At 44.7% G+C, this 13,012-nt stretch overlaps 1 protein-coding gene across 1 annotated transcript in view; it reads right to left on the bottom strand.

The window, feature by feature from the left end:
• Positions 1-1,408: 1,408 nt before the first annotated feature.
• The window catches only part of LOC134392480 (unconventional myosin-X-like), a 102,835-nt gene continuing 91,231 nt past the window's right edge, over positions 1,409-13,012 (bottom strand). Inside the window, exons 34-41 of the mRNA XM_063116844.1 lie at positions 11,520-11,643; positions 9,672-9,969; positions 8,698-8,905; positions 8,414-8,550; positions 7,841-7,958; positions 6,962-7,411; positions 4,488-4,679; positions 1,409-2,496 (exon numbers count right to left, since the gene is read on the bottom strand). Coding sequence (XP_062972914.1) covers positions 2,383-2,496; positions 4,488-4,679; positions 6,962-7,411; positions 7,841-7,958; positions 8,414-8,550; positions 8,698-8,905; positions 9,672-9,969; positions 11,520-11,643 — 1,641 coding nt within the window. The 3' untranslated portion in view covers positions 1,409-2,382. The remainder of the gene's footprint in view (positions 2,497-4,487; positions 4,680-6,961; positions 7,412-7,840; positions 7,959-8,413; positions 8,551-8,697; positions 8,906-9,671; positions 9,970-11,519; positions 11,644-13,012) is intronic.

Below are 13,012 nucleotides of genomic sequence, written 5' to 3'. Positions count from 1 at the left end.
AGCAGAAGGAAATCTGCAATAGAATTAATGGAAGTTACATTCCCAATTGGGTTTAAGCTGCCTGCAGCAACCCATGAGCCAGGACATAGTAGTGCAGGACCAAGGATGGGGCAGGAAAGGGAGGGTGTACTAAAGAAGGTTCTAGTCAGTGTATCAGACCAAATAGGCAAGATCAAGTCTCTGTTGCATCAGTCTTCTCTGTTCCACTTCTATAACCTGGAGAGGGCCAAAAACAGGGCTTTCAATATGACCCAATCTGGCATCTTAAGGCAACATTTCCCTGTCAAAAGTACAGAAAGGTATGATGTGATATTTCTGTCCAGCCTGGCTGATATAACTATACAACATGCACAAGATACTTGGGTATGGATCTGCACCTGCTAATCCTTTGACTGTGGCACCAAGTTGTGTGTTTCAGCTTCGATAAAAAGAAAGTGATTGTGTGATCATGTTGCCGGATAGCTTCTACAGACAGGTGTGAGCTTCTATTTGCATTCCAAGGGACAAAGGGACGGAAGTGGGGAGGAAAGACCCCTGATTGGAAAATCCTTTGTAGAAGACAATCTCTGGCAATTTTAATAGTTCTTTGGGTTTTACTGGAGAAGGGACATTTGAAATCCATGTTTGTCTAATAAAAGGTTGGCGAGGATGGGAGGTTGATATCCCTAGGTGTAGAAAGAAGGAATCCCTTTCCAGGTTTGCCTGGAATGGGGAAAAGGTGATGCCTTTGTACTATGACAGAAAGGCATGGCGTATATATTCCACTGTCAAATTACAACAAATGCAGAATTGGGCAGTGGACACATAATTCAGGATCCTGAGAATCTCAGCTGCATTTTAAAAACAAGTAAGTTCCTAGCCCTTAAGGCTATGAAGGGATGCTTGAAAACACATGGGAAGATGGCCTAGAGAAATCTTCGCGGGTGGTGGCTGAGCAAGTTTCCACGCTTAGGGGGATGGGAGCTTAACACTTCATTTAGCTAGGTTTTCACCCTTTCACATGGCTTGCAGAAGCAGGATCAATTAGGCCAAAGAAACATCTGCTTATTTTCCATAAACTATTCAGGTTTTGGAATTTCTCTTTTCTTGGAAGAGGATTTGGATTCTTTCACTGCAGAATCTGGATTTCATTTTTAGTGCAGAGTAGCAGTCAATTCCTCAGGGGCTTGGACCCTAAAGTCAATCAAAATGGATCAATGTGCAATTTTCCTTAGTGAGCTTTGAGCCACACAAAACACCCTAAGGCTTCTGCCTAGCATTACAGTAAAAATCCATTCATCCAGCCAGTTTACTACCCATTGCCTCACAATGTTTCACGTCTCATGGGTGTGACAGCAGTGCAGGAAAACAGTCTATAGAGAAGAACAAAGAAATAAAAACAGTCCAGATTCCTACAAGGAGCCAAGAAACAAAGGGGACAGCAGCATACAAGTCACTGGAGAAAAGGGTCTGTCCTTGCAATTGAATACACGTAGATCTGACCACGAATCTCATCACCCCACGATCAGATAAATGGACTATTTATACTGTTGAGTGGCACCTTGCTCAAACATGCACCAAAAGAAATAACTCCTCTGCAAAGGACTTGGAAGAACACCATCAAGGAAGCCCGTGTCATTTCACACACAGCCTTGAGACAGCTGGGGTTTTCCTTAAAGCTGCAGGAGTCACAAAAGCCTCAGAGAGAAGCTCTACTAACAACAAACATGAAGTGGCCTCTTAGCAATAGCAGCTTTGAAAGCCTTGTGTGATTTGGAAGCTGTAGTCGTTAAAGTTAAGCACCCCTGGGAATGGTAATACTGACAAAGCAAACAGCTCCGCAGAGAAGTTCCCAATATAAGTCTATTCAGTAGTAGCAGCTCATCCCTGAGGAACATGACCCCGAAAAAGGGACAATTCAGTCTTTGCCAGTGGAGAGCTTGGCTGCAAAATTAACGGGAGCATCCCATCTCTTGCGTATGGACCAATGCAGAAATCTTGCCTGGCTCATCACAGCAACACTTTATTATTCTCTCTCTCTCTCCCTCTTTCTTTTCTGCTGCTTTTATTGCACAAAAGTCCTGTGTGTGTTGATCTCTCAAGAGAAAGGTGAGCCCTGCTTTGCCTTCGCAATAAGGTCTTTACTGCAAGAGTGAGGACAGAGGAAGCCCAGAACTCAAGCTGCTCAGGGTTGCTGGCCATGATGGTCTTGTCTGTGGTTTTGGTTACGGAGCAAACGTTGCAGCTATGGGGACACAGCACCAGCTTCTTTTTCCTTCTCTCAGGCAATATGTCGGGAAGAGGATTCCCCCCCCATTTTTACAAAAAGGATCTTTGCTACAAATGTGGCTGGGACACAGCAGGTATGTTTCTCGAAGGCTCAGTTCAGCTTCGCCAGCCTCATCATCTTGTCCATATACTCGCACGGCTATCCAGGCTGCTGGCAGATTTGACACTGCAGCATTTCTTCACAATCATGTTGATGTAGGCTTTCATGATTTTAATGATCTCCCCCACCTAGTAAAATAAGAAAATAGGGCAGTCAGAATCCCTAAGTGGGTTAAGGCAGCCACATGGCAGCAATTTCTGCAGGAATCAGATGGAATTTATTTTCTGGCAAGACATAATGACTAGATCACTGGAGTGAAAGCCTGAATTCAAATCTAGGCCAGGCCTGGAATGCTTAATTAATCTGTTAGATAAATTGATTAAAAGCATTTTAATCAATTAAAAAGGCCTCCCAGTTAATCAAGCAGCAGGTATTAAATTTATTTTACAACAAGAACTTAAAATTCTTTAATGATTTCTTTCATTTTTAAGGTTTTTGTACTGGTACTGTTGCCAAATTATTTTTTCATGGTCTGATTGTTTTATTATGATTTTATGATGCCACATATTTTGTTAGCCACTGAGGGCCCTTTTTAGGATTGAAGATGCAAGCTATAAATATATTTGTGAATAAATAAATAAAAACTGGGCCACAGTCAATATTTTAGAAGAGGAATTCCCCCTTATCTTATACACAGGAAGGGATTCCTCCTCTGAGAAGTTGCCTGGTGCAAGTGAAGCATGCATGCTTCCATTTTCCCACTAGTAATGTATTATTCCTATGCAAATGTGTATATGAAGTGGATTTAGTTGATCAATCTATGACAACTAAGATTTCTGTAATCAAGCAACAGCCATCTTCAAATCCCTTCTCAGCCACGGCTTCCTTAGATCTCATGCCCTCTCAGCCTCCATTTGCCTTCTGGAAAATGGGGAGTATGAGTGAGGATAATGACGGTAGGTAGCTCTTTTGTACACTAACAGTACTTTATGAAAAGCCACATTTTACCAGAAAACTGCCATAGGTACAAAGCCATGAAGGCAAAGAACAGTGGGGGATTCAGTATGCAACTGGGGCACGGAAGCAGTGAATATTAACGACTTCGATTGGCCATTATGACATGAGCGGAGGCAAAAGAGATGATGATGAAGTAAAGGATGCTGTAGAAATAGGTGGCCTCCGTGGCATAGGAAGCCATTCACTCATCACTACCGGGGCCAGCTATGATCTTGTATTACCCGCAATGGATAGCAGGAAGAGATTCATTTAACCCTGACACAAGTTTAAGGCTGGGTGATAGCAGTGGGAAACAGCTGAAGTAACAAACTGTTTGCAAAATAAGCCCAAAATATACTCTGACAACCCTTTGCAGCATGTGTGTCTACTCAAATGTAAGTCCAACTTGAGTCCAATGGAACTTATTTCCAGGTAAGTGGGAGCAGGACTGCAGCTTTAATGAAGGTCCTCTGAAGCTAAGCAAGTTTGGGCCTAGCAAACACCAAGATGGGAGACCAACTGAGGAACTCTGTAAGTGCTTCTCTGAGTTTCTTAGGCCAGAGGAAGAATTTCCCACATTCACAGCCTCCCCTTACTCTTGCACTCAAATCACAAATTACAAGTGAACAAGCCCTAGTAGAAAAACCAATTCTCATGAAGAAAGACTTCTCTGCAAAGGAACGGCACTTGTAGTGTCTTCTAGCCCAGTGGTAGGCAGCTTGGCATCCATGGGCACCAATGCCTCTTCTAGACAACTTTCTTGGCACCCAGCAAGGTGCCCCTACCCCTTCCACATTTTTTTTTTTAAAATTAACACATTTTTTTAGAAACAGTTGGCATTGCTGTGAAATAGGTTTCTGTTGATGCTCAAAACTGGGTTCAAAGGATCTGTTTAATGTGTTGAATCTCAGACCCCACCTCTACCTTGTACTCAGTCTTTGGGGTGGGTTACGAGTGCTTTGCCACCTCTCCCTAGAGCAGTTTCTCAAATTGCCAAATGTTCCCATGATTCAAAAAGTTTACCTGCCCCTCTTCTAGCCAGTAGCCCTTAAAACTGAATGCCCAAGCCAAAGAAAGTTTCATCTTACACATTTTACCTAGGTAATCCTGCCTCAGCACAGCAGTCCTGGAGGTCACTCCCAAAGCCTTTTTTCTAGCCTAATAAGAGTTCTGTGAACCATACCTGGGGGGTTTCAAAGTACAACTCTCTCTCGTCCACCGTCAGCTTGAAGGTATTGGGCTGGGGAGCTCCAAAGAAAACAATGTGCTCATACTGGAAAGTTTCTAGGGGTTTGGGGTCCCCCCGCTTGTACACAGACACATTCTCTGTGCTGACACTGAGCCAGAGGTCATTTGGAAAGCCGCCTTCCTTACACTGCAGGAAAGAAACAAGCGTTAAGCAAATAGGGAAAGCACAACTGGGAAAATCATGCACTGGACAACTGAGTCAAATACTGAAAGCAAGTGGATGAGGTATGTATATATGCAGCTCTTCTCTTCCACACAAAGCCTTTCCTTTTTTCATTTTTTAAAAAAACACCTCCTGAGTAATGAACAAATATTTTTTTAAAAGTCAGTTAAAGAGTATTCTTAAATAAAATCTGGCCAGACTAGTTCTTAGAGGCATTCCTCTGGGTGCCCCCACCAAATGAAGTTAGTGGGGTGGGGGAGGGGCAGAGCTACAGGAAAGGGGGCTTTCTTAGTTTATGAAATCCCTCCCCAAGGAAGCTTAACTGGCATCCACATTATTATTATTTTTGGCACCAGGTGAAGACCTTTCTCCTGGGAATTTTAGATTTTTATTATTGTATTTGTTATTTCTAACTTGTTCTATTGTGTGAGTCACCTTGAGAATTTTTTGTTATATGGCAGCATATAAATATCACAAATAAATGTACTTTTTATTTATTTAGAAAAAAAAATCTATGCTACCCTTCAATGAGAATGGCCAGGCCTGGGGCTCCTAACAAGAGCTTCCAAAGAAAGCAAACTCTTGCTCTACAGATGAAACCATGCAGGGGAGATGTGATGCATCAACACTAAATTCCCTTCCTCCTAGCTGGTGTTCATTTACGCTCGGCTGCGGATCTCCAGTTAGCATGCTTACACTTACGTCACTGCTTATGGATGGAGTCAATTAAAAAAAATGAGTTCAAGCACTGGGTGCTAGGGTTGGGGTGTGTGTGGAAGGGGGGGAGGTGGAGCATCTTTCTCAAAAGGCCTCGACCCACATATAGAAAGAGCAGGCCCATAGCTAGAAGTGTCATTCAGAGTCCCATCGAGCACAATCAAAAGCTCCTCAGCTAAGCAGTGCATGTGCTCTGCATGCTGTGTAGTTCCTGGCTGCGAGACACAGCATCAGTCAGCAGAGACACTTCCTACCACCCCAGAAGAGCGACTCTCTCAGCCAGCTTAGAGCTTGAAGACTCTGTGGGGTGTTGGGACATTCTGAAGGTTATGCACTAGTATTACATAGTGATTGTCGCTGCAATCCTTACCTGAGAGTAAGTCCCACTGAACTCAATGGGGTTTATGTCTGAATAGTGACATATAGAATTGCACTGTAAAAGTCATGAGCCGCAAAATCTCTCCTCTTAATTATGAATGTACTGAATAGCCTATATTTATCCATTACATTTATATCCCATGTTTCCACTGTTCATGGCAGTACACATGGTTCTCTCCCAACAATGCTGTAAGGTAGGTCAGGCTGAAAGTGTGTGTGACTGGCCCAAGCTCATCCAGCAAACTTTGTGGCTGAGTGAGCATTAAAACCTGTGTCTCTCCAGTTCTAATGCGATACTTAACTGCTATACCGCACTGGCTCTTTAGCACGTCATTGATCAACTTGAGCCCTAATTCCCTCCCAATCTGTAATAGGGGAATAATAAAACGGAACCATATTAGAAGGTTCTTGTAAGGGCAACTGAAAGAATGGGCCTGTTCAGACAACACACGAAGCTATGGTTAGCAGCTAACCCTTTTGCAGCAAATGGTGAGTGTGCTTAAACTCAATGGACCAAGGGTCCATTTAGTCCAGATGACATGCTAAGCCCTGGGGGTTAAGCATTTTGAGTTAAATATTATGGCTTAGCGTGTCGTGTGAACATATGAACCATTCCTAACCATAGAGGCAACATAACCACAGTTTAAACACACTCACTAACCATTTGATGGAAAAGGGTTAGTGCCTAACCATGGCTTAGCTTGTTGTCTGAACAGGCCCATTGTTATGTAGCCACCATGGTTAGAAATGGTTCACATGACACGCTATGCCACAATGTTTAGCTCAAAATGCTTAACCACAGTGGCTTAGTGTGTCATCTGAACAGAGTCAATATGAACAAAAAGAAAACCATGCTGGATCAATCCAAGGGTCCATTTAGTCCGGCATTCTGTTCACACAGTAGCCAACCAGCTGCCTCTGGGAAACCACAAGCAGGACACGAGTACACCCCCCCCTTCCACCCATGTTCTCCAGCAACTGGTGTACATTAGTGTACTACCTCCAATACTGGAGGTAGCATATAGCCATCAAGACAAGTCGCCTTTGATAAACATAAAGCTCTTTGTTCATCTTGGGAACAAATAATACAAATGCTGAGGCTACAGCACAGAGAAAGCTAGTCATGCTTAATCTTATTGTATATCTCTTACCTCAACATCAAAGAGAGTGGAGCCATAGCCTGACCATTCCTTCATGATGGCCATATAAGCCACCATGGCCTGTTGCTGGAGCAACCCCTGCAGTTTGCTCCACTTTTCCGCCACACTGGCCCGAGCTGCCGACAGCTCCTCTTTCACCCACATCTCCATCATCTGCTCCTCTTCCACCTTTTGCTTCTTCACCGTACCCGCCTTGAAGCTACGCTTCAGAGTACCTTCCAGGAAGCTGGTCCGCCTCCTCTCCAGAGCATGGCTGCTGGGGCCACTGCTCTTCATTGACTGCAGGATTTTAGACTTCAGCCTGTTCACTGGGTAGATGTTGTCAAGGGACCAGGAGATTCGGGAGTAGTCCCCATAAAGGTATTGCAGCCTCAGCGCTGCCAAGTGCTGCAGTGTCTCCTCTGGGCCTGGGAAATGGCCATCAATGAGACTTTCATGAGCCTGTGAATGTCAAAGACAACAATTATTCATGGCCTTAATCATGGTTGCCTAGGTCTGAACACTTTCTGCCTAGAGATCTAGCTATAAGGGCACCTGCCCATCAATATTGTCACTTGTCATTCCATATACAGGGCTGAGGCTATGTGCAAAATGTGAGCTTGCAGCTAAATGTGATAAAAGGCTAACACATATATTGTAATATAAGCTTTTTTCCCCTTGAGGTGCCACAAGACTGATTTTGCTGCCTCAGACCGATATGACTACCTCTTTGGAATTGCACTGTAACGTCTGCAAGTTGCCCTCACAGTCCAGACAGGCAAACCTGGTTTTCTCATAGCCGCATGACATTGCAGGCAAATTCTCCTCACCCCAGCTGGACCCTTTCGGCCACCCAGCCCATGTACGCGTACTCTCTCCCAGAGTGCTTACCTGCTCAAACATGAAAGCAAATTCTACTCCCTCCTTGGGAACATTTTCAACATCCAAGAAGCAATAGAGTTTAAAATACAGCTGCCAGTGCTCCTCTTCTTCCATAGACCCGGCAAGTCTAAAAGATGGGGAAGAATCCAGATGACTATCTTGTGCATGGATCAAGAAGATCCGCCGTACATATTGCACCTGCCACAGGGCTATCACTGCAAATAATATCCCTGCAGGTCTCTGTCATAGCATCTAGGATATGGTAGGGGAACCTCCAGCCTGCAAGCCTAATCAAGCCAGTGGCGCTTCCCCATTCAGTCCACAAAGCCTCCATGGATTCCTCCAGAGGGAGGGGCTTGGCCTCCAAATCCCACCCCCTGGAGGAATCCCTGCAGTTATCTCGGAACACAGATTGAAGATAATGGTCAGGCCAAGTTTGAACTTAGTAGCTTGAACTTAGTAATTATGGTGCCATAGCTGGCTAGCACTGTGCCCATGTATGTGCACTTACAGCCTTCTCAGTGAAGTAGTGCCAGATACCCCAAGGCTACATATGAGGACTATTCCTGTGGAAACACCTACCTCTCGAACTTGGCCAAAACATCAGCTACAATCACTCGGCTCTCGATGGCCTTGTCCACATGCTTGTTGCGTTCGAAGAGGGCAAACATGTTCCGGCTGTCTTCCATGGCCAGTCCTCGGATCAGCTTCTCTACCACCTACATGGGGAAGAGAGACACCACGCTGCTCATCCGAAGCAAGCAACATTCCTCCTTTTCTCCTTCCCTGCATACAACAGTGAAGGAAAAGTCGACAAAAAGAGTTCCTAGGCAGCCTTGCCTTGCCAATGCTGCTCTTGTTCTTACCTCGCCTGCACTGGTATGGGAATTGATAGTGATTTGACAGGAACCCCCTCCATGGCAGTAGACTGTGGTGGTCATTTCCTCCCGAGTGATGAGGGCCTGTATTTCCTCTTGGGAGGGAACAAACTCCCTGCTCTTGGTTCTCTTCAGTGAATCACTGATGAATTGAGAATACCGGTCTATTTCTGTGCCCAGGAAGAGATCTTTTACTCTAGTTGTGGGGGGAAAGGGGATAAAGAAGTTTAAAGAAGTGCTGCAAAACCAACTTTGATCCAGAACCCTGTGCCATCTGAACAGAGCAGGAGAGAGCCAAGCCCATTCAGAAGCCATGGGCTATTGATTGGCTAAGAGGATGGTGCACCACCTTTTAAAAAAAACAATTATACTAATTTGGACATCACCCATTAGAGGATCTTTACAGTTTCTTGGCTCTAGAACGAATATTTACACCCTCATTTAAAACACGGATGCAGAAATTTGAGCCAAATCCAAGACACCCGGGGTCCCACCTGCATTCAGCCCTGCCCACAACTGGAATACGCCCCCTGAGAGTTTCTCCAAAATGGAATTCGGCCTTCGGGCTGAAAGGGGTTCGACGCCCCTGATTTAAAACTTCACAAGAATCCAGGCACCTTTACTTCGCAGAGAGCAATAGGAGAAGCAGTGTATTAAAAGCCATAAAGTTAGCCTTCCCCAACTTGGTGCCCTCCAGATATCTTGGATTATGACCCACACCATGCTGATTGGAGATGATGGGAGCTGTAGTCCAACACGTCTGGAAGGGTGCCAAGTCAGGGAAGGCTGCCGCAAGAAGCACTGGAGTCTTCACAATACAGGGGAGTAAGTCAAGGATGGGTGTTTGGGTTTCTCCAAGTATCTGGTGATTAGAACTATTTTACTTATTTGTAAATGATTTGGAGCCATAAATAGCAAGGTAACTACTTTTGCACTGCTATTCCTGTAGAATGGTCTCTTACCTTCTGAGATAGAACTTGAGGTAACGCAGGATTCCCCTGCTGGGCAGGAAGGTGCAACTCATGCAGGTCATCAGTTGCCAATGGTGAAGGTTTCCAGGGCTGTTGGGTTGTGGCACATGATTGGTCTGCTTGATCAGCTGACAATACACCTCGTCACGGAGGGCCCTGAGGTCATGGCAGGTCTGCAGGATGCCCTGGATAATGGGGATGGGGTCAGACACCGTCTCAATCTCCTGCAGGGAGTTAAAGATCTTTATGGCTTCATCCTGGAGACTGCTGTAGCCCTTCTCTTGCTGCACTGTAGGGAGAGAGAAGGCACAAAAACAAGGCAGGGAGAGAACAATCAGCATCTCCTCAAACCTGAAGATCATGACTGGCAAGCCTGTAGATCGGGACTCCAAAGGAGCCAGCTGGCAGAATGAGAGCCAACCCTTAGCAATTCACAAGTTTACTGTTGTACCCTAACCCTTTGGGGAAAGCCACCCTGATCCTTGCAGGGGCGCACCCACCATTTGGGGAAAGAGGCAACACGATACCCATCAGTAGCTAAAGGTGTTCCAAGTGGTCCGGATAAACATCGTCCAATAAGTGCTGCACATGCCCCTGGTCTCAAGCAAGAAAATGCAACACCCAACATATCAATGAGCTCCAAGAATAGAGAGTAGCCATACTTAAAAATAAGTTTTGCCCATGTTCATAACTCACAGCAGAAAGGACAATTTATGATCAATGATGACTCAAAAGAAAATTTGATGGAAAACGATGGGCCAACTCCAATGCAATCCTTCACTCCCGCCAATAGGATGTGGTTGCACAAGGAGAATCCCTTTCCTCATGCGTAATCGTATACATGCTAGGGATGTCCACCAAGCAAGTGCATTCTCTCCTGCCTAATCCTCTGTTGTCGTACAATGTTACTTAGGGCATTTGGAAGTTATTTGTGGTACTTTTAAGACCAAAGTGGGACTCAAAATCCAACACAGAGTATTCAGAGCTAGAGGGTCCCCCTGCCCCACACCATGAACTTACAGAATACAGCACTTTGCATTGACATATCCCTTAAGGTACCATAAGCACTTTTATAGCCAGATAATCATTTTGTAAATGGACACACCAGTGGCAGAGGAAGTGAAATAAATGTAGACTTGGGGCAACTGCGAGGGGAACAGTTCTGAATTTCTTGTCAGTTTTACAGAGTTCCAAACTTAATTTTAGAAAAATCATACATGCATTCCTCTGGGCATTTCAGTAAAGAGCTCTCTGAAAGAACAGCATCAGCACATTCTCTCCTAGAACAGTGCAGAAGGAGGAAGGGTTTCTCACAGGAGAATCTGCCTTCTCTTTACATTTGTAAAGGCACCTGATTCTACCCTGCTGTGAAACATAGGCAAAGATAATCTGAGCCAGGAAAGTAATCTACACACCTCGAGGAAAAAGGTTGCATTTCTGAATCAGCAATATAATTTATGTCAGCTTCTGTCTACATATATGATATGCTTTTCCTTATTTATCTTTCTTGTATTCTTGGGTTTTATTTTGATACGAAAGTCTAGCTGGGGTCAGCCTAATAATAGCCCTAACGTAAAGTACAATCACATACTGAAGTAAGTCCTACTGAGAGATTTACTCATCCTATGCACACTTACTAGGGTGTAAGTGACATTGAAATCAGTGGAACTTGCTTCTGAGTAAGCATGTACAGGGCTGTGATTGTTAATCTTCAGAGCCTCCTTCCAGGCAAGAGGCTTGGAGAAGTACTGCGTGTCTCCCCCCACCCAAAAGCTCTGGAGAATCGTTCTTTTTGTGCTGTCTTCTGACTTCCCAAACGTCAAAGTCACAGTCACTTACAATTGACCCCAATGTCCCCGTAGGGAAGTGGTAACAGCGGGGAGTGCAAGGGGTGCTGGGTATATCTCAGGATGGGGTTCCTCCGGTAGGTCTGTTCTACCACTTCAGGGTTCATGCTGTTTTCCTGAAGGAAGGAAGAAAAGAAAGACAGATGTTTCCTTAGAAGGGCCTTGGATTTTCCCTTCGCATTTCTAACTTGCCAGTATTAAACAGAAGTGCTCCCTAACAGGACCCTTGGCTCAAGACTCAGTTACTTTATATTGCAAAACACTGATGTGATCCAGCCAAAGAAAGCTCCATAGGATGACACAGAGATAAAATTTATTCAACAAAACATTCAATGTGTTTTAGGCCAACAATGGCCCTTGTACCAATGGCATTCCATCTTGTAGCAGAATAGGTAGGTTTTTGTGTTGAATAAATGTGTCTTTGCATCCTTCTGCAGTCTTTTTTATTTTTTTTGCTGCACAACAGAAAACAACTTCCTACAGCCTCAGGTGTTAAATAAGCCAATGGCCTGAAGGCACAGCTGTGTATAGTATGTGCAAGGTGTGTACATGTGCCTGTCTGCCTCCTTGTACAGCATGGGTGGAGGGAGCTGTGGCTCTCCAGATGTTGCTGGACTGCAACTCCTATCATTCCCAAGCACTGATCATGCTGATGGGGGTCCATGGGAGGGCCACATTTGGAGGGCCACAGGTTCCCTACTTCTGCTGTACAGGGTGTGGTCCAAACGTCACACACCAGAAGGTAAATTGCAAGAGGTGCTTTGTAGCTCAACAGGGAATTCCTAATGGTGTGGACACACAAAGCCACCATCTATAGAGTCAAATCTTTGGTTCACATAAGCCACTGCTGTTTATTCTGATTAGTAGCTACTTTCCAATGGTCAGAAGCCTTCCCAAACTCTGTTACATACCCCCCAACTGGGTATGTGATAAATGTGCACATACCCAGTTAGGTGAACTCTTCAACCCCAATACTGAGTTCCTTTTTCTCATAAGAGATGCCAGAGACTTGACCAGGCACCTTCTGTATGCAAAGCATGTGCTCTGTCACTGAGCTATGATGACCCCAACAAAAGCATGCACAACCTTTGGACTACCCTGCACATATTAAGTGCGCTTTAATGCACATTCCTCTGAAGGAGAGATTCTGACAGCAGATGCAAGTTGCAGGTCTGGGTTGAAGAATCCAGATGCGTGCACCTATGATTGACAGTGCGTGTGCTTTGTGTATAGAAAATGCCACATGCCTGCCTTTGATCATTCCAATGTGTGCACGCATGGAGATATCACATACCTAGAAGACAAACCAGCAATAAGGAAAAAAGCCAAGGGAAACCTCTGTTTCTGAAAAGATGAGTTTCCTATCCATCCTTCTTTTCTTAAATAGGTGAGTCAGCAAGTTAAATCTTCCACACACAATAAGGGTTAAATCCTAGATAGTTGCACAGACCAGTAACATGTGGCACCCACACAGGATACCTCAGA

This window comes from Elgaria multicarinata, chromosome 2 (genome assembly GCF_023053635.1).
Source record: "Elgaria multicarinata webbii isolate HBS135686 ecotype San Diego chromosome 2, rElgMul1.1.pri, whole genome shotgun sequence".
Classification (NCBI taxonomy): Eukaryota; Metazoa; Chordata; class Lepidosauria; order Squamata; family Anguidae; genus Elgaria; species Elgaria multicarinata.
The sequence above is the reverse complement of the archived record's forward strand: the minus strand, read 5'-3'. Positions and strand labels throughout refer to the sequence as shown.